General features: G+C 36.1%; 1 protein-coding gene across 1 annotated transcript in view; it reads right to left on the bottom strand.

The window, feature by feature from the left end:
• Window positions 1-67: 67 nt before the first annotated feature.
• Window positions 68-23286, bottom strand: part of LOC108782845 (ras-related and estrogen-regulated growth inhibitor) — a 31079-nt gene continuing 7860 nt past the window's right edge. The window contains exons 3-5 of the mRNA XM_018551227.1: window positions 21384-21460; window positions 7901-8082; window positions 68-326 (exon numbers count right to left, since the gene is read on the bottom strand). Coding sequence (XP_018406729.1) covers window positions 68-326; window positions 7901-8082; window positions 21384-21460 — 518 coding nt within the window. The remainder of the gene's footprint in view (window positions 327-7900; window positions 8083-21383; window positions 21461-23286) is intronic.

The raw sequence follows: 23286 nt of genomic DNA, 5'->3' as shown, positions 1-23286 counted from the left end.
GGACGACGATGTCAGTTCTCTTGCCTGGCTCATCTCGTCCTCCGAGGAGGAGGGCGCATAGAAGGCGTCATATACTTAACGACGGCCTCTTCTTACGATCCTTGGTGGTGTTCTTGCCGAAGATTGTCCCGAGGACTCTCGAAACTGAATGTACACCCAGTTTTCTGCGGATCGGCAACGCTCGCAGAAGTTGGACCGATCTCGCCTCCCGCAGGAGCGCCTGAAAGGCTAACGCCGCTCCCGCGGGACTCTCCGCGGCGCTCACCTCATAAAACTGACATCCATGCGCCAACGAGAGCTGTTGACCTTCGTCCACGCACACTTCTCTGTAACAAAAACGATTATTGATCTTTAACAATTTCTTTAACGGAATGCGCACCTTCAAGATGTCCGAGATTAAAAGAAAGAGATTCAAAATGTCAAGAATATACTTACGGACATTCTGAGTCATATCAAAATATTAACAAAAGATTCCAATTATGTTCTTGGTATTTCGAATCTTTCGAGTTAATTTTTTTTTTAACTAGTTTTTGCAAGTCCACTCTAGACTTTAAATCAATATATCTTTACTTAAAATTAATTAAACAAATTTTTTTTTATTTTAAACGTAAAAATCCGAGAACTAAGCTCACATAACTTAAAATTATGTAAGGTTGTAAACAATATTTGTTATAAAACAATTTTTCACAGTAGTTTAAAAAAATTTCCGAGTCCACTGGATCTGCGCGTATAGAGTTAAATTTCAATTTCTCCAAACTTATTGTACGTTTAAACACAGTAGATTTTAATTGAAATATGTTACTATATACATATATATTATTATATTAAAAACCAAAAATTGTTAAACTTGAAATTTTTCCGCTGGCACCACACGACAAGAGTATAATGCCTCTAAACAGCCAGTACTGACGCAAAATGGCGCAAAAAAATAATTTTTTTGAAAGTTGAGGTGCGAGCTCTCTTTTAAAAAATTTATTTAAAAATATTTAATGGCCGATACTATTGTTATAATCGATCAGGAACTGTAGTACTCTTCGAGTACTGTGAGATTCCGTCATAAAAATCGGCTTTTTCAAATCTTGCGGTGCCACGCGAAGTTAGCACCGCATATTTTTATTTTTTAAAATTTTTGGCCTAAATCAACAGTACTATTGATGAAACCTATCAGGAACTCTAGAACTATTGCGGGTGCAAGCAGTACTGTTATTAAAATTTCCGATTTTTAAAGTTGAGGTGCTAACTTTACAGAGACTTTCGTATGATTCACAAGGAATGGTTTATGTCACGAAACATTCGAACCATGCGTTGAAACATCGATCGGGAACGGCGGAAATGCGGACCGGATGCTGTAGGCATTCGCAGATTTATACTATTGGCGGACATTGCGCTTCCCCAAGTCAATGAAATCGTCCAAGGCTGAAATTAAATCCTTGCAGAACATACCGAACCGACGACGACAGATGCTACATGAGTTTGGCAAATACCAGACGCGTGAAGAGAGGTGATTGAACGGCGACCGTAAAAACCATACATTTATGAAAGGAAGCGGAGTCACTAAAATTTCACCAGGATGGAGACGTCCGGCGCCACAAGATATTTATGATCTTAGGATTAATAAGAGCTTTGTTAAAACTGTCTTATATATTTTTGTACAGTTATACACGGTGTAATAAAAAAAGACATTCAGCTTTTACATGGTGGATAGTACACGCCGTATTGAGTAAAAAAGCTTTAAAGTAGAATTTAAGAATATATGGTGTATTTATGGAATTATTTAATTTATTATTTAAACATAAATTTATTCTTCTTTAAATCATTTTAAAAGTTAAGCCATTTCATACCCTCATAAATTCATTTAAAATAAATGAAATTATTCTAATAACTTACAACTTTAAATTTTTCAAAATTCTTGGGGCTAAAAAACTTTTTTAATAATTATAATATATCATATATGCTTAAGATATTGCAAGAACTGAATAAATTTAACATCTTATTATTACTTAAAAAGTTTCAACACATTAGATTAATCTAAATTTCAAGTACTACATTATTGACTTTTCAAATCGATTTTCAAGTAATTCGACGATCAACGATCAACCGCAGGATGCTTTGTGCATTTTAATTAACAAAAAAATGCAGACTAAAAGATCCAAGTTCTTAAAATGCTTGAAAGAGATAAGAGAGCGGAAGAAAGGAGGCATCCCTATATTTCCATTACAGAGAGCGCAGTTCTGCGTGTGGGGTAGACGAACTCTGATATTTATGAAGACAATTAAATTCGTATAAGAACACGTGATCTTCATAGGGCGCGCGTCGAGAAAAGGGCATGTGGGAGGCCGAGCGATTAGACGCGATCGTGCACAAGCCGACGTGCCACACTCGCGGCCGTTAATATTTTTCCCCCCCCCCCCCCCCACATCGTTGTTTACGAGCAACGGGTGTTGGTTTCTGTCGTTCCCGCGTTCTTTCTCAATTCGCAGTAGACGGATGAAATATTTACGATGAGTATTCTGAGACAAGAAACGCGTCAATACACTTAATCGGATAATATACCATAAAAATGGTATGTGAAAGGATGGCGAAGATTTGTGGAGAAGAAAAGAAGCTGCGTGTTTCAAGTTGTAAATCAAAAAGTTTCAAGAGATTTTAATGACAGAAATTTCTCAAATATTTGAGATTTCTAACGACAAAGCTTAGGAAAAAAAGATTTTAAATCTAAAAATACTTAAAAATACTAAAGTATTTTTCAAAAATATCAATAAAATCAGAGTCTGACAAACTGAGATTCAATCAAAACGGAAGTGACACTTCCTGAACCAGTCTGTCGCACCTCGCTGCGAGGAATTGTCGGTCGCGATATTTCGAGATAAGCGTTATCGATGCGTAATATTTGCGACTGAACGACGCGACAGGCTCTCTGGATGCGACTAAAGCGGCGAAAACTTGTTCTCAGAGTGGAGAGTGGACTCACCAGCCCTGCAGCAAACTTCACTCTAATCTTTATGAACTCCATTAAGACGACGAACGTGGCTACCGGATAGAAGCTATGTACGACGACGACGCGGTTCCCTCACCTCACATATCGGATCTTCCCGGAGTTCGATTTTCGCGCGTCTTCTTCGTTTAAAAGTTTGAAAATTTAACTTTACAATGATCCAAAATAACATTACTAAATTGCTTATCCCTCTTCAATAAGTTTTCATTTCATAAATTAAACATTTTACTCTTCATAAAATTAAATCATTATTATTTTGAACTCTCTCATAAAATAATGTATACCTAAAAAAATTTAAGAATTTTATAAAAAATAACATATACGCCTCTTAACGCAATTTATTTTATTTCGTGATCTCACACGTAAAGTAGCGTCACACTCGATAAGATTAATTTAAACTTGATCAATTTCCCTGCATGCGACACGCAAGGAGAAGCACGCTGTAATTTATGACCCGGGGATCGATGGATCTTTCGAATAATTCCGGTTTAATTAAATTTCTCGACGATAATCGTGACAGTTACGAAGAGCGTGTATCTCTTACATGCCATCAAAATGCCAGTTACGTAAATCTTATTGCTCTTTTCCCGCTAGTGCCGCAATCGCGTCGCAAATCGACGGCCAATCGCTCGCTTGCAACATCGTCTGTGACATTTTATTTGTGTGACATTTTTGGTATTTGCCCGTGGCTATCGAGACACTCCATCGTCTTTCCCTTTGTTAACTCTCCGCAAAATTCCCAGCGAATGCACGATACTTTATTTACTTCGATTATACTTGTGTAAGTCTTTCGCAGTAAAACTCGCTCGATCTCTGCTTCATCATCTTCGTCGTTAAAGATGACTCCGAGGTTAAAAGGTTCAAATGTTGAAAGTGCCTCGAATCCTATTGTATATCGTAATTAATATTTTAATCTACTTATCCCTTTTTTCATTTACGTAATATTTAGTAAAAATTTTAGAATATCAATGTATCATTTTTAAAAGATCAGATTCATAAAATTGTTCTAATTTGAAATACTTGGATCTTTGTAACGATACATTTTTCGAGCCTTGGAGATCATAGATCGAGAAATTGTACACAGAAAGAACGATTTTCTTGAAATATCTAAAACTTTATCCATATATGTATAAGTATACTTAAAAATAATTTTATTGAATTATGTATTAAAAATGAGAATAATTATGTAAACTGCTTAAGCGTTCACATAACAATGTAAAAATTTGTAATATTTTAGCAACTACTTTATAAGTATCCCACATAATTATTTTGATGATCAAAATAAATTATTTTCAGATTTGTATCTAGTTAAATTTTTAGATATTTCAACAAAATTATTCTTTTTCCGTATTGAACAGAATATTTTCTAGTCAAAACTGAAGTATATATACATATATCGTATTTAATCGGTATAATTACGCATTCAGTCTTGGATCAACTTTTATTTTGAAGAAGATAAAGCGGCTTTGCAAATTCCTTCATGAATGGAGTCCCGGTACGGATGCATATTTTTTCCAAACATCCTATATAGTAGCATCAAGCGTGTGTAATTGCGGCGCCGCCGTCGTTACTAGATCATCGGTGAGATTTCTCCCGGTATGCAAAGCCCCATAAAGGCAACCTAAAGAGAAGGTGGCTCGTAAGGCGAGAAAAGGAGCGTGTCTTCGTTAACGACGATCCGCATTCCTGCGGGAATCGCGCGGGAAATTCCTCACTGACCGATGAAGAAGGGATACCAAGTAGAGTTCTGTTCATCTATGTGTTTCTTCCGCAAATGCAACAATCAAGATGCGTTCTTCACGATGTGAGCGACATAACAAATAATAATGAAGACAATTCGTTAAAAAAAAGTCAGAATAAAAGATTATCTCCGACTATTAACCGTGTAAAAGAAATGTAATTCTCTTTCCAAAAAAGTTTTGCTAATTAATTTTAAATATGTGTAAAATTTTATATTGACAATACTTGAACAATTTTATAAAATTCTATATTAATATATTATAATTTAGTATATAAAATCGTAAATATTTCTTTTATTGCGTATTTTATTATTAAAAGAAATTTATTTCTTGAGAAGAAAAATATAATCACTTGTAATTAACTAATTGATTAAGTATGAATATTTATTCGTACGCCCATCATTTGTCCTGTTAATTTATCTGCAGCGGATACATGATTCCGATTCAGTAAAGCCAACGAGCCGAGTCTTTATACAAGTTATAAGCAAAAATGGCGCGTACTTGTATTTCCTAGCTTTCTCTCGCCCGAATCACGCAATATCGATGATGCACTTGAGCCATTGGTTGCATGAAATGCGACAAGATGTATACTAACGCCTAAGAAACCGCACGCAAGCCACACCTGTTCGTATCGCGCATCTTATTGAACAAGTTACATTTATCCACAATTCTTTATCTGATATATGTATAACTAAAGTTATTCATCGAAGAAATTACATTGTTTTATAGAAACCGATCAGATTGATAATTATCACTATATAAATTAGATTCGATCAATCAAAAGATTGATATTTCCTTTATTAAAATTAATCTCATAAATTTGATAGTAGAATTTTTTTAATTCTTGAATTCTTAAATATTACCGGAAATCTAAACTGCTAATTCTTAATTTTAATAACATACATGAATTTGTCTAAGAACATGATATAAAATTGAGGAAATTCATATAACACTTAATTATCTTTGCATTTGCCAAACTAAACTATGATCGATAAGTTTGATGACATATATGATATTCATTTATTAGCATATTTGTCGAAGCGCTGGATTCTCGCCAGCAATCCGTGAAACGTAACACGTGTCATCTAGCGTAGACCGCAGTGTCAGTATCGGATACCGCCGATTCGAGAGGTGTCCGGTAGTGGTTGTGTCGTTCGCGCGATATTTCGCCACGCCAGATCTGTTTACCTGTCCAAGTCGCTTGACCGACTTGGATGAGTCGTTCGCCAGAATTGACGTGCCAGCCGGCCGATTAACTCATACCGTCATCGTGTGGTCGATCGAACGTTCGGTTCATTGAACTAGTTTTTACGAAAACGCGCACTGTACCGGTAAAAAAACGAAACTCACGCACACGAGGCAAAAGAACTTCTTAAACAAGAACATCGTATATAAAAAGTTTTCAGTAATCCTAATAGTTCGTGAATGGACGCGAAGTACAATACATCATACATTATATGCGAGAGAAATGTTATAAGAATTAATAATATCGAACCACATACATATAGCTTAGAAAATTTAGACATTTTTGGACGTTCAAAAATTTTGTATTATTTATCTATGTAAGTCTCTTCTATGCGTGTTTAAGGACTACAACTTTAGGACACGAAGGACTAAAGTATCTCATTTTCCTCTTTGGCGAGACATAAAAGCAATTCGTAGTAAGCAACGTGAGCGTGATGAAGGAATGTAGAAGAAGAAATAACAAACTCATGCTGGGACAACCTGATAAAGAGCTGCCTGGAAAAATATGAATCGCGTGGTACACGCGAAATCTCATCCCCCGTCTAGGAAACAGTCGGCGAGAATCCTGTTACTCACAGGTGGAAAGTGAACTACAGGATTAACAGAGGCCGGGCACACACATACCTATACGCGCACGTGTGCGATCAGTTGGGATAAAATACGATGTTAAAAGAAAAAGAGGAACGATCGAATAATCGACGATCCGCCGAGGGCGATACATGAAGCCGTGTCGCACGATCTCCGATCGCGCGACGCGAAATGATATTGTAATTCTTGCGTCGAGCGAGCCACTTAAGCGGCCCTCATACGATTCGTATCGGGCAATCCAATGAGTTTTGCAACCAGATAAAGAACTGGCTTTGCTAAAATGTCTAAAAATTCAGATAGATTTAAAAATAACTTGGACCATCAAAGTAATTATGTAGGGCGTTCAAGATTGTTGCCAGAATATGTCAAAACAGTATTGTTTTAAAACAGTTTTACAGTATTGTTCTCGTAATGCTTGAGTTTCCTATAATAATTTTAATGGTCCAACAAAATTATTATTAAATCTGTATCTAACTAAATGTTTAGATATTTCAACAAAACCGTTTTTTTTTTTTGCATGAGAATGGGATTCAGAAGCATACACTAAAGACAAATATATTAAATTTTAATAAATATTTGTTTAAATAATACAAACTAAATATTATACTTTCTACTTATCTCTTTCATTATATCTGATATTAAAAATTTTTAAGTTGTGTACTCAACCGATTTGATTAAAAAAAAAAAAAATGAATTATTGTCATAAAAATCAGAGAAATATATTTCAATATATGTATATCAATATTCAACATATCAAGTACTGATAGAAACATCGACCGTGTGAGAACTCCTTAAGACGACAATCGACAAAGTGTGTCAGACTTGCGAGGCCATGAGTAAAAATGGGCCATCTGTAAGCACAACATTACTTACGAACACTCGAGCATCGTTTTTCTTTTACTTTTATTTAGTGCGCGGGAAACGGGAAATATATTCAACTGCGTTCAAGTACCATGTAGACTATTAACAATTATTCAACAGCAGATTGAAATGTAACTACGGTAATACAATATCGAATTCTGCAAGTCTCGGAGAGATACTAATAAATTATACCTCAGAAAAACCGATTATTAATTATAATTGTATATAATACACGCGATAAACGAGCTTCGAGAGACACACCGGAAAGGCTTCTCTCGCGCCGATGAAGTGGCGAAAAATTACGCCCCGCTACTGATTTATTAATAAATACCGTTTTTACGATGCATATGTGTGTGGTTTATTTGATCGTATATCAGTCAGAAGATCGTCATCAGATGTTACCAGAGATACACGCCCGCCCCTTATGCGAAATCGTTAATCATATTTCTAACAATGTATGATTTACGCTTACCGTGCATGATCCAAATCTCTTTTGTTGCCGAGCAGAAGGGCGGTGAAATAGGATGGCAGACGTAGATCTGCGAGTTGTTTGAGAAGTCCACGGGCTTCCTGAAAGCTCCGCTTACATGTCACGCTGTAAACCACGACGAAGGCCTCGCCCCACCGTATATGCGAGTACAGACAACCATTCTCCTGAAACAATCGATGGAACACGACTGATCGCTATGTGACAGTCAAGAATGGGATTTAATTTGACGTATATCTACTCGTATCTACCGATATCCCAACGCGTTTGAATGTAAGACACACTCTATTTCTTTAGATGCTCGGTAAGTAGAAATGAATTTTCTAAATTCTTCCGTGCTCTATATAGGTATATAAAGCAAAAGTCGCATTTGTGCGACATTGTTGAAAGACGAGAAATTTAAATAAAAATTCTTGGAATTTTGCTTGAAACTTTTGCATCTCGAAATATACGCACGATTAGCCTTTTTGGAATGCTTTTCTATCAGAATACATCTATTTGCGCACCAGTATAAAATTGTCTTTAATGATTGTAAAAAAATATGTGTTGGACGAACGCGTTCAAAATTTGCTGCGCGTTGATTCCACAACCTGCGTTCATAAATTTCAACCATCACCTAAACTGCGGTACATCCGGCGGGAATGAATTTTATAGAGTGAGATAAATATATACCTGGTCCGTGTGTGTGTGGGTATACATGGGCGTTATTTATGATCAAATCTGTCGAATTAACATTGCGTGTAACGTGCTCGTAAATAAGCGCCACAACAACTCCAGTAACGGCGAGTACATTCCTTCTATACAACATACATAAGGTCTTCAGAGTATCGTTAATATTAAAAAAAAGTTTTAAAGCTGATTGCATCGTATAAAAAATTATGCTATCATTCAAACAAAAATTCAACTCAAATTTAGTCATAAATGTAAGTCATGATCTACAAATCTTTGGAATGTTGCAAGTGTTAAAATTACAAAATTTTTATATCTTAAGATTGTAGAGAGAATCTCAAAAAATGGGGTATGTTAAGTTAGCACCCCAACTATAGTACTCAGGAGTTCTGATTAGAGTTCCCACTTTCTTTTGACGAGACGAAGAGTTCCCTATAGTTAATAATAACAAGAGTTCCGCTCAATAGACATTTTTTTTACATTTTTTAAAAATGGGGTGCTAACTTTTTATCGAATTTCGAGGTGGAATAGTTCTGAGCGGCTTAATAGATTATACTTGTGATTACGAAAAGATTATACTTATATATTACTGCTTAAATCTGTAGCTTATTATTATTTCAACGTTTCGTACTTTAGGAAATAAAAAAAACTGAATCTTTTACTATGTCGTATACATATCATTCTGTCTGTAGTCTCCAACAGACGTCATCGACGTAAAACGTCGGCAGGCGTGCATCTGTCGCGTCGCGAAACATGCTCGTGTCGCTTATAAATATTTATTGATCGATTGTATTCGAAGCAATTGAACGTGATGCCGGAATTGCGTTCGCGTGTGTCGCGTGAAATGCATCGGCGTGGCGCGGCGGCAACGACGAGTTGTGCAACCCGCCGCGCCGCCGACGTGATTCGTCCAGTTATGAAATAATGCAGAACGCCTCTTGATTAAGCAACTCTTTAATGCACTTTTCATCGAGTCCCGTAATTTTATGAAAATGAGCCACAATTATTCACTGATATCGTGTCTTCTCACGAGATAAGCAAGTGCATATATGTGACAATTCAATCTGCATTTATAATTTCACCTGTAATTATATCTTTATATTTAATTCAATTTTATCTGACAAATTTAAAGAAAACAGTTTTAAAATGAAATTAAGCATGTAAGACATTCAATGTATAATATATAAATTGAATTAAAGATACACGTAAATGTTCTCATTTTTAATTTATACATATATATATAATATATAATTATGTGTTTTAATATATTAATTTAAAAAATACATATATACGAAAAGTTTTTATAACGTTAATAAAACAAACTCAATAATCTGGATATATTTATAAGCACAATCTTTGTGTATGTAAAAAGAAAGTTTTGAAAAAGATGCAATTTTAATAAAGTAATTTAAGTATCAAGTATAATCTCGCAAACTTGAAAGTTTCGTAACATTCTACTGGCATTTCCTACAGTTCTTAAATTTGTTAAACACTGTAGGAAATGCCGATAGAAAAATGTACTAGTAGACTATAATTTTCGACGGGCGGTCTCCTTAACGACGCGACAGTTAACAGAACGATAGGCCGAAACGATCGTGCTGTCCATTCGAAATCGATTCAAGTGGGCGAGAACCGCACGCTTTAACACCTACGCCATCCCGCCGGATAAGCAACGATTCCCCCGACGACGAAGTTATGTTTCTTCGTGTTCGTGGCGCAGATAACGATCCCCCGGTTATTCGCCTTGATGTCTCGTACAGAGAGCAGGTATTGTCGACTAATAATGTATTTCTCGATTAGAAGACCGCGAGTTCCGCATAAACGGCTTCCCGTGAGATCTAATGAATACTTCCTACGCAGGTATCCGAAACTTCGAATTCCAGCATTATGACTCACGCATATGGTAAACTGAACAAATTATTACTTACATGTGAAGTATTGATGTGTGTGAAGTTAGCACCGCCATTTTGAAAAAAAAAAATAAAATAAAATTTGTGCTGAATTGTGCTAGATTTGTGCTACATTGTGCCGCAAGAATTAATGACATAACTAAAAAAACAAAGCGTTAAATTGAAAAAAAACGTTTTTTTCGCCAGCACCGCCATTTTGTTTAATCGGCAAAGTAAACAATCTTATTTAATCGAGTTCTTACTTCAAAGTATTTTTATTTATGTTGTTTACAAAAGAGATTCTTTAATCTCTTTTCACTCTTCTGTAATAATAAATTAGTCTGAGAAGCGGAATTACGAATACAGACCAGCATAGGTATCCCAGGACGTATCTTTCGTTCGTGCACGTTTCTACGAAAGGCGACATCAACCAACTGGATGTGCCGCAGGACGCCGCATTATTGCCTTACCACTGACAATGAGTTACAATGTTATTATTACTTGTAATTTTACAACGATAGAGTTCCTACCGGTTAGATAAGAACAAGAAGAAGGAAGATTAGCAACAATTTATAGTTGGTGTAACGAGTGACAGTTGTCTCGAATGGAGGAAAATATAATCAAGGCAATAAACTGAAATATATATATCGTTGTAACACTTAATTTCGCACGTTACGATCAGTATACATGGGAAAGATTGAATCCACGAGTATACTACCTGCAAATGAACAAATTAAAAATGAAAAAATCGTTGTTATTTATTAATTGCAGCGCTACTACGGTCTGCTGGTTATGCGTATGTACAGCTAATAATATTATTAATCTTGTCGCTTAAGTTAACGTAGATTTATCTCGCGAACGTGTAGCGCATTTTTTTTGTAAAAACAGTCACAAAAAGTACTCTGTGAAGTGACCCGCATTTCAACTCCTTTTTTTTCCACATTAACCGTAAACCGTTATTCTTGGAAAAATAAGAAAAGTTACCCGACCTTCCAGCGTCAATCCTAACCGTTTCTGAGACATTCGTGCGCGTATTGACGTCCGCACGTTGCTTGTTTGCGCACATGTGTCGAAAAATTAAGATAAGCCCGCTAAAATGGAATTTCAATGTCGATTTGAATCTTCGTCATTGAGACGGAGACCGATTGCCAGAAACATTTTTAGAAATTTCCGACAGCAAATTGACGTAACGCGGATGATGAAAATATGCATTGGATTGAGACATATAATACATTCCAGAAAAGAAATTCGATTTGTAACTCGCTATAGTTAAGATTAATATTTACTTGCATTAATTAAAAATGTCATTTTACGATCCATTTAAGTAAAGTTTCCTTGTGTTTGCCTCTAAAGTAGCGTCGCCTAAACTAGATTAGACTTAATGAACATTGAAATAAATATACACGATTACATTCTCTGATTTGATATATAAAAAAAATTAAATTGCAGTGGATAAAGAATCAGAATATAACGTACGGTAATGAGAAAGCAAGGATGCCAGCCAATCGCATCCGGTCCCAAATGGCATCGTTACATTTGGTCTTTCGTTCTCTGCCGTCCTTTTTCCCTTCATCTTCCCAAACTCTCAGCTTCTTTGCCGGGGGCAAGGAGGGCGCGCGCTTAATTATCAATTATCTACCGGCCCTCCCACGAAAAGCAATTGCAATTACCAGCCGGTCACGAGGCCAGGGGAACCAGTCAGCCCCCTTTTCTTCCTCCCTCGTTCATTCCTGCCCTCCCCATCGCATGAAGATTTATTTCGTACGTGCACGCGGATGAAGAACAATACGAGAATTGGGGAAGTGTGTCACCAGGCTGCTGGCACTCTTCATATTCGCGAGGCGAAACACACTTGGGTGCCACGCGGTGCGCAGCATCCCGTAGTGGAACCGGCCGGTCCAAGAGATGAGGCGGTATGATTGATACTTTATTACGGTATGCGCGCGCGATGCATTGACCCGCAAAATCATATGTAGATTATAAGAAATGAGACGCGCGAAAATGACAACAAAACGAGATAAGTGAGAGAGGGCGGAAGAGAAAGAGGCGAGAGAGAGAGAGAGAGAGGGAAGGACGGTGGGAGGAAAAAAATCAATCTACCAAAAGTAGAACATCCGCGCGATTGGGACGAGATGAAGTACGATTGATACTTTATTGCGGTCCAAGACATTGACCTATATATCGAAATTATAGACTGAATAATCATATGTAGATTATAAAAATACAACATACGACCGGTTGCACAGTCAGACAAACGTCAGTTGGCAGGTACGACCGTTGTTAATCAACTTTCCCTTCTCTATCGACAGATCGAGAGATGGAATTAATCGGCCAGGTGGGATAAAAAAGAATATGAGAAGAAAAGTGTAGGGCACTCTTCAGTAGGTACTTCTTCAGAATAAATACTTGAAGCCTTCTCAAATTTCTTAACTGATAAAACCAAATTGCCATGCATATGTTTTATTTCTTTCATCTATTCTTCATGTTTTATAAAAAGCAAAGATCGTTAATGCAATTACTATCAAAAGTTCATGTAAGTGTATATAGAGCGATCATTGTTCAGAATTCATTATCGCGTAATGATATATATTTACATTGACATCGTAAATCTTGACAACTGAATCGCAGAGACAGCTCTAACTACTCCTATCGTTTCGGTCGGTGGCTAGCTGTACTATTATATCCAGGCGGTTATGAGAAGAGGAAACGCGGTAAGACGATCAGCTGACGCGAGAATATTTGCAGAGCAACCGCGAAGCCGTTGGTAATGATATAAATCGGTTTTATAAATGGTTTCCGTGGTGGCTTATCTCGGATGGCCGAAGATTTACGTGACGAGGAACAATGCACGATGGAAGTATTAATCGTGGCGGCGGTCGACGAGGTCGAGAGCCAACCGAGAGCCAGTCAGCAGCCACCTACCCATTTGTTGCTCGACTTCCTACCTACGTGGCCGATTCCGCTGGAGAGCGCCTACCTGAACTCCTGTGCCCTTGTTAAGCCGGGTTATTATTATACCCGCGTTGTGGAACACCTACTGCGATCTTCGTGATCGATATTGCAACGCAAGGGTCTCTCTCTCTCTCTCTCTCTCTCTTCTCTCACACTTTCTCTCTCTTCCTCTCTCGGAAGCCAAGTGGAAATTCTATGAAACCCGAGCCGAGCGCCGAGCTGAGAGCAATCGGCTCGTTCACCGGTTATGCAGAAAAGTGCAATTATTACCTGCAACTCGGTTGCTTTAGATCCTAAAGATATCTCTGGGAATATCGTTCAACAGCCTGAATTTTTCAAATTCCATATGTGTTCGCAATCTAGAGGAAACTCAGTTTGCCAAATGTTCGTACAAACAACAGATTTTTAGAGCTTGGTACATAGCAGTTAGAATTTTGTTCTCTTCCTTTGTAGACAATGTCTTGAAACAATTGAAAGTTACGTCTTTTTTAAACATGTTTCTTAAATTCAAGGTTATGCATTTTTCAAAATACCCACGCGAAAAGAACCCACGCGTTGAATTGAGATTTAATTCGAGTAGATTAAAATCAAGATAAATCATTTCGTCGTGTGTCGGAAATTGTCCTTCTCAGATGTAAATAGAATCTAAGAGTGCATTCACGTCATTTATCTTGGCGACCGTGCCAGTAAAGGTCTACCAGATACCATAGAAGGTAATAAGAATCAGTAAATAAATTTATCGCCTTACATGCTGGCGGCACCTATAACTTTATCGTGCAGATATACATGATAAATATGATAATGTTACGATACAAAAACATTAATATTTATCGATAAAAATTGAAATACGATCGCTATTAGTTTATTGACATCATCCGATCGACGTATACACGGAAGAAAGTTTTGTTGAAGTATCTAAATATTTAATTACATGAAAATAGTTTTATTGGATTATCGAAATAATTACATACTCATCGTTCAAACATGATTGATAATCCAACAACATTATTTACAGCTCTATATGTATAGAGTTAAATTTTTTAATACGTCAGCCGTTGTTTCTTCATATAAAAATTTTTTTTTAAATGAAATTCTCAGTGTTTATAGTGAAATATATTTCAACCTGAAATAAATTGGAATTTGAGAATTTGTTTGTTTGAAACTTTGGATCTTTAAATTTTCTTTGAAATTTTTCTAATTACTACGCTTTCCTACATTTGATACAAGATGCAATAGAACAGATTTCTAGGTAGACTTATTGTTAATGAAGACAATTCATTATCGCAGTTGATGCAAACACAGTAAAACGCTTTGAGATTAATTAAGTCTAAATTCACGAAGACGCCAGCGGGCATTAACAGGCAACAGCAGCAAGCAAGAAATGTTCCAGGCATCCGGAGGAGGATTTATAGCTGCTTCTCGCAGGTCTTATGAACGCGACTTAAGACGCGTGCCGCTGTCACTGCGGCTGGTGCTGCCTGTGACAGTCAGCCCTGCCGACTGTCTTCGTTAGTAATTGACATCACGATCCGCATGTCCGTACGTCAGACGCACGTACACCGGACCGGCTGCAAAAAGGGCCTCCTCCTCCTCCTCTCTCATCAGTTTCCTCTCAACCTGTCGCTCGACGCATGTCTAAAACGCCACATTGCACATTGCTAATTACTATTGACGTTACCATACATTGCGCGCTTTTCAAGAAAATTCGCATGCATAAAAAACGTAAACAAAACGAGATCAGGCCTTAGGAGCGTTACTGAATTCTTTCAGCGTTACACGATTCTGCTAAACCGCAGATGTGCTTTGCAAATTCTGCAAACTCAGCAGATTGTAAAGAAAAAAACACTTGAGTATTTTTTAAGTGCAGGAAGACGACGTAATTCATTAAATTAATAACGCGTTTAAAATATACGTAACTATAGGAGGATCATAGATTGAAAAAGAGCACGGATTAAAAAAAATATGAAATGTAATTTAACAAGCAAATGATCAAAGAAATCTGAGAGTTGTCAAATCTAAAGCATACGACGATAGAATCTTCCAAGATATCTCTCTTGTGCTACAAATATTTTCTATATTATATCCCTTGAAGTATATTTATAAATTTTAGAAAATAACTTTACTTTAGTGTTCCTTTAGGTTCATCGAGATCTCTTTTCCTTCCAATATATTTTCGCTGCAATTTTTACTTCCTTTAGTTTTCTTATTGCACGGTTAATGATGTGGCTCGAAACTGCCCATCGCATTAGAACGGTATTCGTCATTAACATGACGCGTAAGACGGTCAAAGATACGCACGTGAAATTGGCATGAGCGAGCACGTAACACGTAAACACTCGCGTGAACATAAACGTGTTAATAGACGTCAGCATTGATGAGGGACTATGATGTTTTCAATGTCTCGATTAATTTAAGTAAAAATGTAATATTCAACTACGATGTGTTATTTTTTATATAATACTACAAAAAATTCAGAAAATAACGCGTTGATTGTTTAAATATACTAAAACAGAAACAACTAATTATAATTTGTTTCCGCTATGTTCACATTTTATTTAAGACATACGCGTCAAGTGCATTCAGTGCATATATTAAATATAAACAAGAACATTTATATCAAATGCCATATTTAAAAATATAAATACGCAGAATTGTACATGTAACTCATATTAAAAATTTGTGCAATGATTTATTAAAAAATACATTAGATAAAAACTTTTTAATTACGAAAAACTGTTCGTCACGTATCTTTCGATGGATGATTGCTTATAACGAGGAAATAATGAATTAATTATCCTCAAAATATGAGTTTTTTTTTTTAAGAAGCTGTATCAAGTAGCAGAGATTAAATAACGTAACGAATGATATATGTCAAAAGCAGAACCGAGCACTTCCTTATTGGCGAATGCAGATTGCGGTCAGCCTTGCGTGGCGCTTATCTGCAAGGACATTTGTACGGTGAATCGTCCTGGTCGGTCGATTTACAGGCGTATCTTAACGGCGATTGGGGGATCGGTATCCGCTACTCGAGCGTTCTAGCCAAAAAAATGCGAGCACAACGCGGACATTGACCACGTGCGCTCAATGGGTTCGTGCACTTTAAGTGCCGGTAGATCGCACCCGCGGTATCGTCGGGTCGCACGTATCGGAATATCAGGGATGCACGTTACTTAGGAATGTCGGAAACAGATAATTCCGTAGATTAGAGCGCGTTTAGGTGCGAGGCTTATGTGCCCTTTAAGCCGCGGCATCCTCGTAACGTCTGGCGCAATGTGATTAGTTATCATCGAGGAGAGAAATTTTTCTGCGGAAAAAGATACACGCGGTTCACGCTAAATTATAATTCATTAGAGCTACAATGAATCGAATTTATTTATGTATATTATAGTGCGGTAGATAGTAAGTTTGTAAGAAATAAAAATGTTAAATGACTTACAATACTTATTAACGTATCAGAAAAGGATAAAGAGAATCATTATTAACAAAAAAAATAATTATTAAATTTTAATACACACATATTTAACATTATTTTTTATCAGTAATAAGATTGAAAGAAATTTGATAATTCTACAAAATATTTGTTACCAATATATTCGCTCTAATTATAAAAAAACAAAATAATAATTGCGATGATCTACAATATATTCAAAGACGAAACAGCGATAACATCCAGCGTGTCATATCGCGAAATATAAGATGAGCCTGCAAATTTACGCTAATTCCCCTTGTGGTATTAAATACACGGGGCGTATAATATCGCAGTTAGATATCACAAAAGTGAGAGGAATGCTGAGATAATTGGAAAGATTACACCACGAATGCGTTATGTATTTTACTGGTGCGGCCCAAGTCTTGGCTTTACAACGAATTATCGGCTGTTTGTTCTAATACCCGTTGCACGATTTTCAGATATAGAGATAGTCAGTATCCGAGCTCCTCTTACGAGTAACATGAGAGCCCGGTTCTTCGATAATTTAAGAGCAATTTAAACGTACGCGAGTTTGGCAATGCCAAAACATACTAAGAATTTTCACGAATACATATCTTAAAAAACAGTTTTACTAAATTATTTAAAGATACATACAGACCTGAAAATAATTTTATCAAAACTGAATGCTAAAATATAAAACTTTTTTACATTTTTTGTAGCATTATTACTTATCATGCGAAACTCGAAAGTTTCCCACATAGAAATGATTTTCATCAAAATTATTTTTAAATCTGTATTTAGCTAAATTTTTAGAAACTGTAGCATAATCAGTATTTCTATATATCAAGCATTCTAAGATCAAATCGAAAAATGTGAAAATATAAGATCTGAAGAAAGCTTGACTGGAAGTCTGAACGTAAAGTTACGAAACTTGAAAAATGCAAGAATTAAAAAATTGACATTTAACTAGAGGAGATTGAAATTTAGATGCATAGAACGTGCAGGTAAACGTCCGTATAATCATATTCCAATGTAAAAAGTTTTAATCACACAACAGTCGACAGCTTTCGGATTTACTGAAGTTGAACGTGAGTTATAGTCAACGCAACCTGATAACAAAAATGCCGAGATGAAAACGATACGTTGCTCGTAAATGTTGCAGTCGTGATAAACAGCGCGTTGTCCAGGATTGATTGATCCTGGCACACGCAGTGGTTCCGCGGAGATTTGCTGAGAGTAAAGGGGACCGATTTAAAAGTCTCATTCACAATGGGACCTCACGCGTTGAACGTGATATATTGGTCTGATGCAGAGGAGTGTTAGAGAACTGTCCGCTGATGGTGTATTTAATGATCCCCGCTTCTTCTTCGCTACGGAATCGACTTCCTGCACCACTGCCACACTGATCCACATCGATACCGATCTTCCTAGATCCTGTTCCCCAACAGCATTCCTTAGGTTTTAAACTAACTGAATTCGAAATATTTCTATTCACTTCAAATATCGAGTTCAGCAAAAACTCAAATTGTATAAATACAACAACCTTACAAAAATCACAAAACAATCTAAAACCGAAAAATTTGAAAAACAAAAATCACATTAATTATCCATTTGTACATTACAAAAATCAGTAAAAAATTTTTATAAAAAATACGCAAAATATAGAGTTAATATTACAAAAAAATTCTTACATTTAAATACAAAATTTTTGTCGAAATATTTTTTAAGAATCTAACAATGTTAGCAGACGAAAAAGCATTTAAAATACAATTTTATGCGCGTACATATACAAATCGCCAGTATCGCTTCCTGTTCCAGATTATTTATTGTATCCACAAGCTAACGGTGCATGCATCTTTACGCGTTCCGCGTACAAGGTTCTCTAAATGGACAAGCATTGTTTGCTAGCGAATCGTGTAGTTAGTGTTATTCTGTGCACTCGGTATCTCTAAAAGAGATAATTTAAATATCAAAGTTATCACGGATAAAACATAAAGCTTGAGGCGCGAAAAAAAAAATTGGGAGAAAAATAATACTAAAAAACACTCAAAAAATGATTTTAAAAAAACAAAATTAAAAAAATATTCATCAATATAAAAATCTGTAAAATTGCCCATAAACTTAAAAGATACAATGTCTTGAATGAAAAAATTGAAAAGTTTAGAATCAGAGAAATTCGATAATTTGTTCTATAGGAAACGAAGAATATATCAGTTGTTCAATATGAGACGAAGAATCACGTCTAGCCTGCTATTCTGCGGATCACGATTGATCACGGTTCGCGGTCTTTTAAGCGACAGGTGCAAACATTCAGAGACCAGCGCAAAAAAGGAAGCCAGTAATTGTAAGCCCCGGGTAGAAAAACCAGTTTGCTAAAAACAACCCGGGCCTGATCGAGTCTCGTTGCGGGGCTACCGAATAACCAACGGGTGTCGGTGTGGTAATGTGCGTGTGAAGAGTACGTGAGAAGCGGAGCTTTTGGAAATCCGTTTTAAAATGTCTCTTAAAATCTCCATCCAACGGAAATTATACGTCTCACCACTGTGAAGAGAAAGTCTCAAATACATTCCAAGATATTTTGAATTAAATAAGAAACGTTATATAATATTAGAATAATTATATCGCTTTAAATCAATTTTATGCACGTCATTAGGAAGAAAGATACACCTTCTTAACATTTTTATTGTTTCTATGTCTCTCCGATGACAACTAAATATAAATTAATGAGACTACGGCAGTAATGTTATTTAACGTTAAAAATCTATTCTTTAGTATGACGTTTCATGTTTAACTCTAACGTAATAAACGCACGCAGTCATTCTGCCATGTTGAAAAGGCGCCAGAGAGTCGCAATATACTTGAACTTATGCAGGAAATACTTTCTATGAATGAACTTTCTCACCGCTCATCGAGGGAAAGATACAGTTAAATGCCAGTTAAAAGGAACCGGAGCCGTAAAAACAAAAATTGCAACTTACTACGTAAAGCTACCTTCGGCACCACTATCAAATTACAAGAAAACTATCGTTTCAGTAACATAACAATTTATTTAATGGCTTACAGTTTGAAAAAATTTTGTAGCTTTGAATTCTTGAAAAAAATTAGAAATTTTCAAAAGATCTCCAGATAATAGCACTCTTTGATTTTTAAAACAAGACGAGCTAAAGAGATTTAACAATTAGGACTAAAAAATACGAGGTGTGTCAGTCTCGGAATTTTTCGGTTAAAAAATTTTATGGCTGTGAATTTTTAAAACATAAATTCTTTACACAAGATAAATAAAAAAACTTGGAAAGATCAATATATTATTATGAAAATTTGCGTTGTATTTACATCTGTGCCCAATAACAATGATTTCGTGGAAAAGAAGAACAATGCCTTATTCGATACTATAAGCAACCACGCTGGAATTCCAACGAGTTCTGTGGCCGCGACAGGTGTAGCCACGTGTTGTTCGTGCAATCGCAGTCGTCTATAGATTCACAAATTTAAAGACGTTCGTTATTCAATTCAAATACACTAACAGACTAACGGGCCAGCTCGCAGGATTTCCGCCTCAGCGCGACGTTTGTTATTGTGTTCTAGAAGAATCGGGTTAGGAAAGGTCAGGGAGAGACGATCGCCCTGGAGCCGGTCTGCGAGAAGACTCGCAGTTAAGTATCATTTTTCAGAGAAAGTATGGAAAGTACATGTGTTTCTACGGTATACATCAAAAAGTAGAAAGCATTATATATTACAAAGAGCTATATATATTCTGAGAAATGATAAATATACTTCAAAATAAAATAAAAGATCAATCTGAATATTTTAGAAACCGGTGCGTTAAATATGATATATCATATTTTTATGTAATTCTTTCTTCAACGTTTGTATTTACGATGCAAAATAAAATTTATTTGGAATATCTACAATTGATTCTCGAATTGATTCTTACAGATAATGGAAGGACATGCGTGTCGAGTATTCAAAATTGCTCTGCAAGAACACCGTCTTCGCGATTTGCGAGTTACTCGTTATTTTGCCAGCGTATGATGAATGTGAGCCTTAAGGTCTGCGGGAGCCCTATATTATATACGAGGCCTCCGTTGAAAGAAGATATATTTAGACCGGACCCTTGAAAGATCCTGCCTCGTCTCGAGACGCGTCGCGGGGCAAATTCGTTTTGAATGCGCACGATTTCTTCCTTGCAGAATGAAAGATTCGTAAAAAAAAATATATATATATATATATACAAATGCATAGGATTGTATCGATGTATTATTTAATTATTATTCTCGCGACAAAAGTGCACGCAATCGAACGTGATTCAAAGATGTAAATTGATTTGTCGAGTTCATCATTAAAGACAATTGCGCATGTAAATGTAGTAAAAAAAAACGCATTTTTCATGATTTCAAACAACATAATTAATATTCTTCTAAAATTATTCTGTTATAGCATTATAAATACAAATATTAGGATTTAATATATGTATCCTTTTAATCGGTTGATTGAATTTAATACGCATATAATAATTATAGAAGCTTACCTCGCACCTAGATGTGTCAAGTATCTCGACCTCCGTCGTCACATTATCGATAGTGACGCTGTGTCGGTAGAGAAAATCTGCAACACAAGTGGAAATTAACATATTTAATCGAATTATAATAATGTTTAGTTCGATTATTATCGCTTTAAGATCGTGTATAACTGGCGAGATAAATAAACAAACATTTTTCTTAATTGACGTCATTTGGATGATACTCATCGATCTCTTTGGAAAAGCGACATTTTCCCAAGGATAGAAAACGCGGCTAATGCGCGAAAGTGCCGTAGCAGTTAGTAACGACAATTCCAATTAGTTACGCTTACGTTCGCTGCTATGTCATTACGATCATTGACGATGACACGTGGCTTTCGCTGAAAATTTGTGATCAAAAACATTCGGATAGTCGCATATTAAATCATGAATTTTTATATCGTTACACGCTCAAATTATTCGTACGTATCATTTTAGAAAAAATCCCATAACGTTCATTATATTTATATTTAAAATTATGAATGTTCGTACATATTTATTATACGTACATATAATTAATTTTGATTTAACAAGTTCTTGGACGTTCAAAGCATTAGATTTTTAATTTCTTGTATTGTTTTCTTGTTATTTTGAGAGTTTTACGTATTTCAGTATTAAAATTTTTGAATCTTAATAATATTTGTTGTCTTAGATTTTTTAAATGTAAAATTTACACCTTCAGCAGAATGGAGAAAAAAAGGAAAGCTCATGTTTCTCTCGAAGCTGGTTAGAGGCGCTTGAGAAGTACTCAAGTGCGAGAAGCAGAAGAGAAGACGCGGAAGTACGCGTCAAACACAGTAGCCCTAATAGGGTAAGCACAATAAATAAGCGATAAATAAACTTATAAACACTTCGTAGTATCGGTATAGCGTGGAGTTGAAGAGGCGCAGGAACAAGCAAATAAGGATGTTCGTTATATTAGCAGTCGTTACGCTCGAGACAGTTTTATCGTCGGACAATGCTAATGGAGAAACGATTTGATCAAGCGTTGCGACAGAAAATTCATTGCATCCTCCTGTACGTGAAAAATATCGATGTGTGGAAAAAGAGCTTTCAAGAAACGCAATTTGAACTCTGCATACAAAATGCGAAAATTCTTTCTACGCTTATATGTATATAGAAAGAAATCGAGCGATCTAGATAAACGCAGATAACTAGAGTTATAAGATCGAAGAATAAAATTTAACGAATGGAATTATTTCATAGATAAAGCGAACGTATGCGCAAGTGTCTAGAAATCTAATTGTAGTCCCATCTAAATACAGGAACAATTTGCATATCAGACGTTATGGAAAGTTAAATCTTTGATGAGAAACTTTGATAAAAGTACAAGATTTAATTTCTAAGAAATCGAAAGTATCAAGAGATACAATAAAAGCGATAAGTTGACAAAAAAAAAAAAGGAATTAGCCGTGACACACTTTCGTCGTAACTGGAAATGTAACTGTCACCAATCGCGCGGAGATTCGGCTGGCTTTTGCCAGAGATCTCATCTGTCTCCGGTACATGATCTATTGTTGATCTATCGAAGAAAAACGGGATGCACGATGTAATCTTCTCCGTGCACGGACAAAACGACCCCATCCGCGCACACGCGCGAGAGAATCGGCAATACGAGACTCGCTTTCTAAATCATTGCCTGGATTTATTCCACGCAAGGAGAGATTTGCATTGTTAATCGAGATCAAAATAATAACAAGTACACTGCATCGTGGTGAGAGATGAAAAGGACCGATTATCTCCCAGAGTCCCGTAAAACGATGACGCCGCGCTCGTGTACGAATGCCTTGTAATCGAAATTGCCGGTAAAGAGATCATCCTCGATCTTCCGTCGAGAGATCAAATTTAAGTCGTGCAGTGGAAACCAATATAA

The sequence above is a fragment of the Cyphomyrmex costatus genome, unplaced genomic scaffold, assembly GCF_001594065.2.
Source record: "Cyphomyrmex costatus isolate MS0001 unplaced genomic scaffold, Ccosl1.0 scaffold135, whole genome shotgun sequence".
Taxonomy (NCBI): Eukaryota; Metazoa; Arthropoda; class Insecta; order Hymenoptera; family Formicidae; genus Cyphomyrmex; species Cyphomyrmex costatus.
Note: the sequence above shows the minus strand (reverse complement) of the source record. Positions and strands in the feature narration are given on the sequence as shown.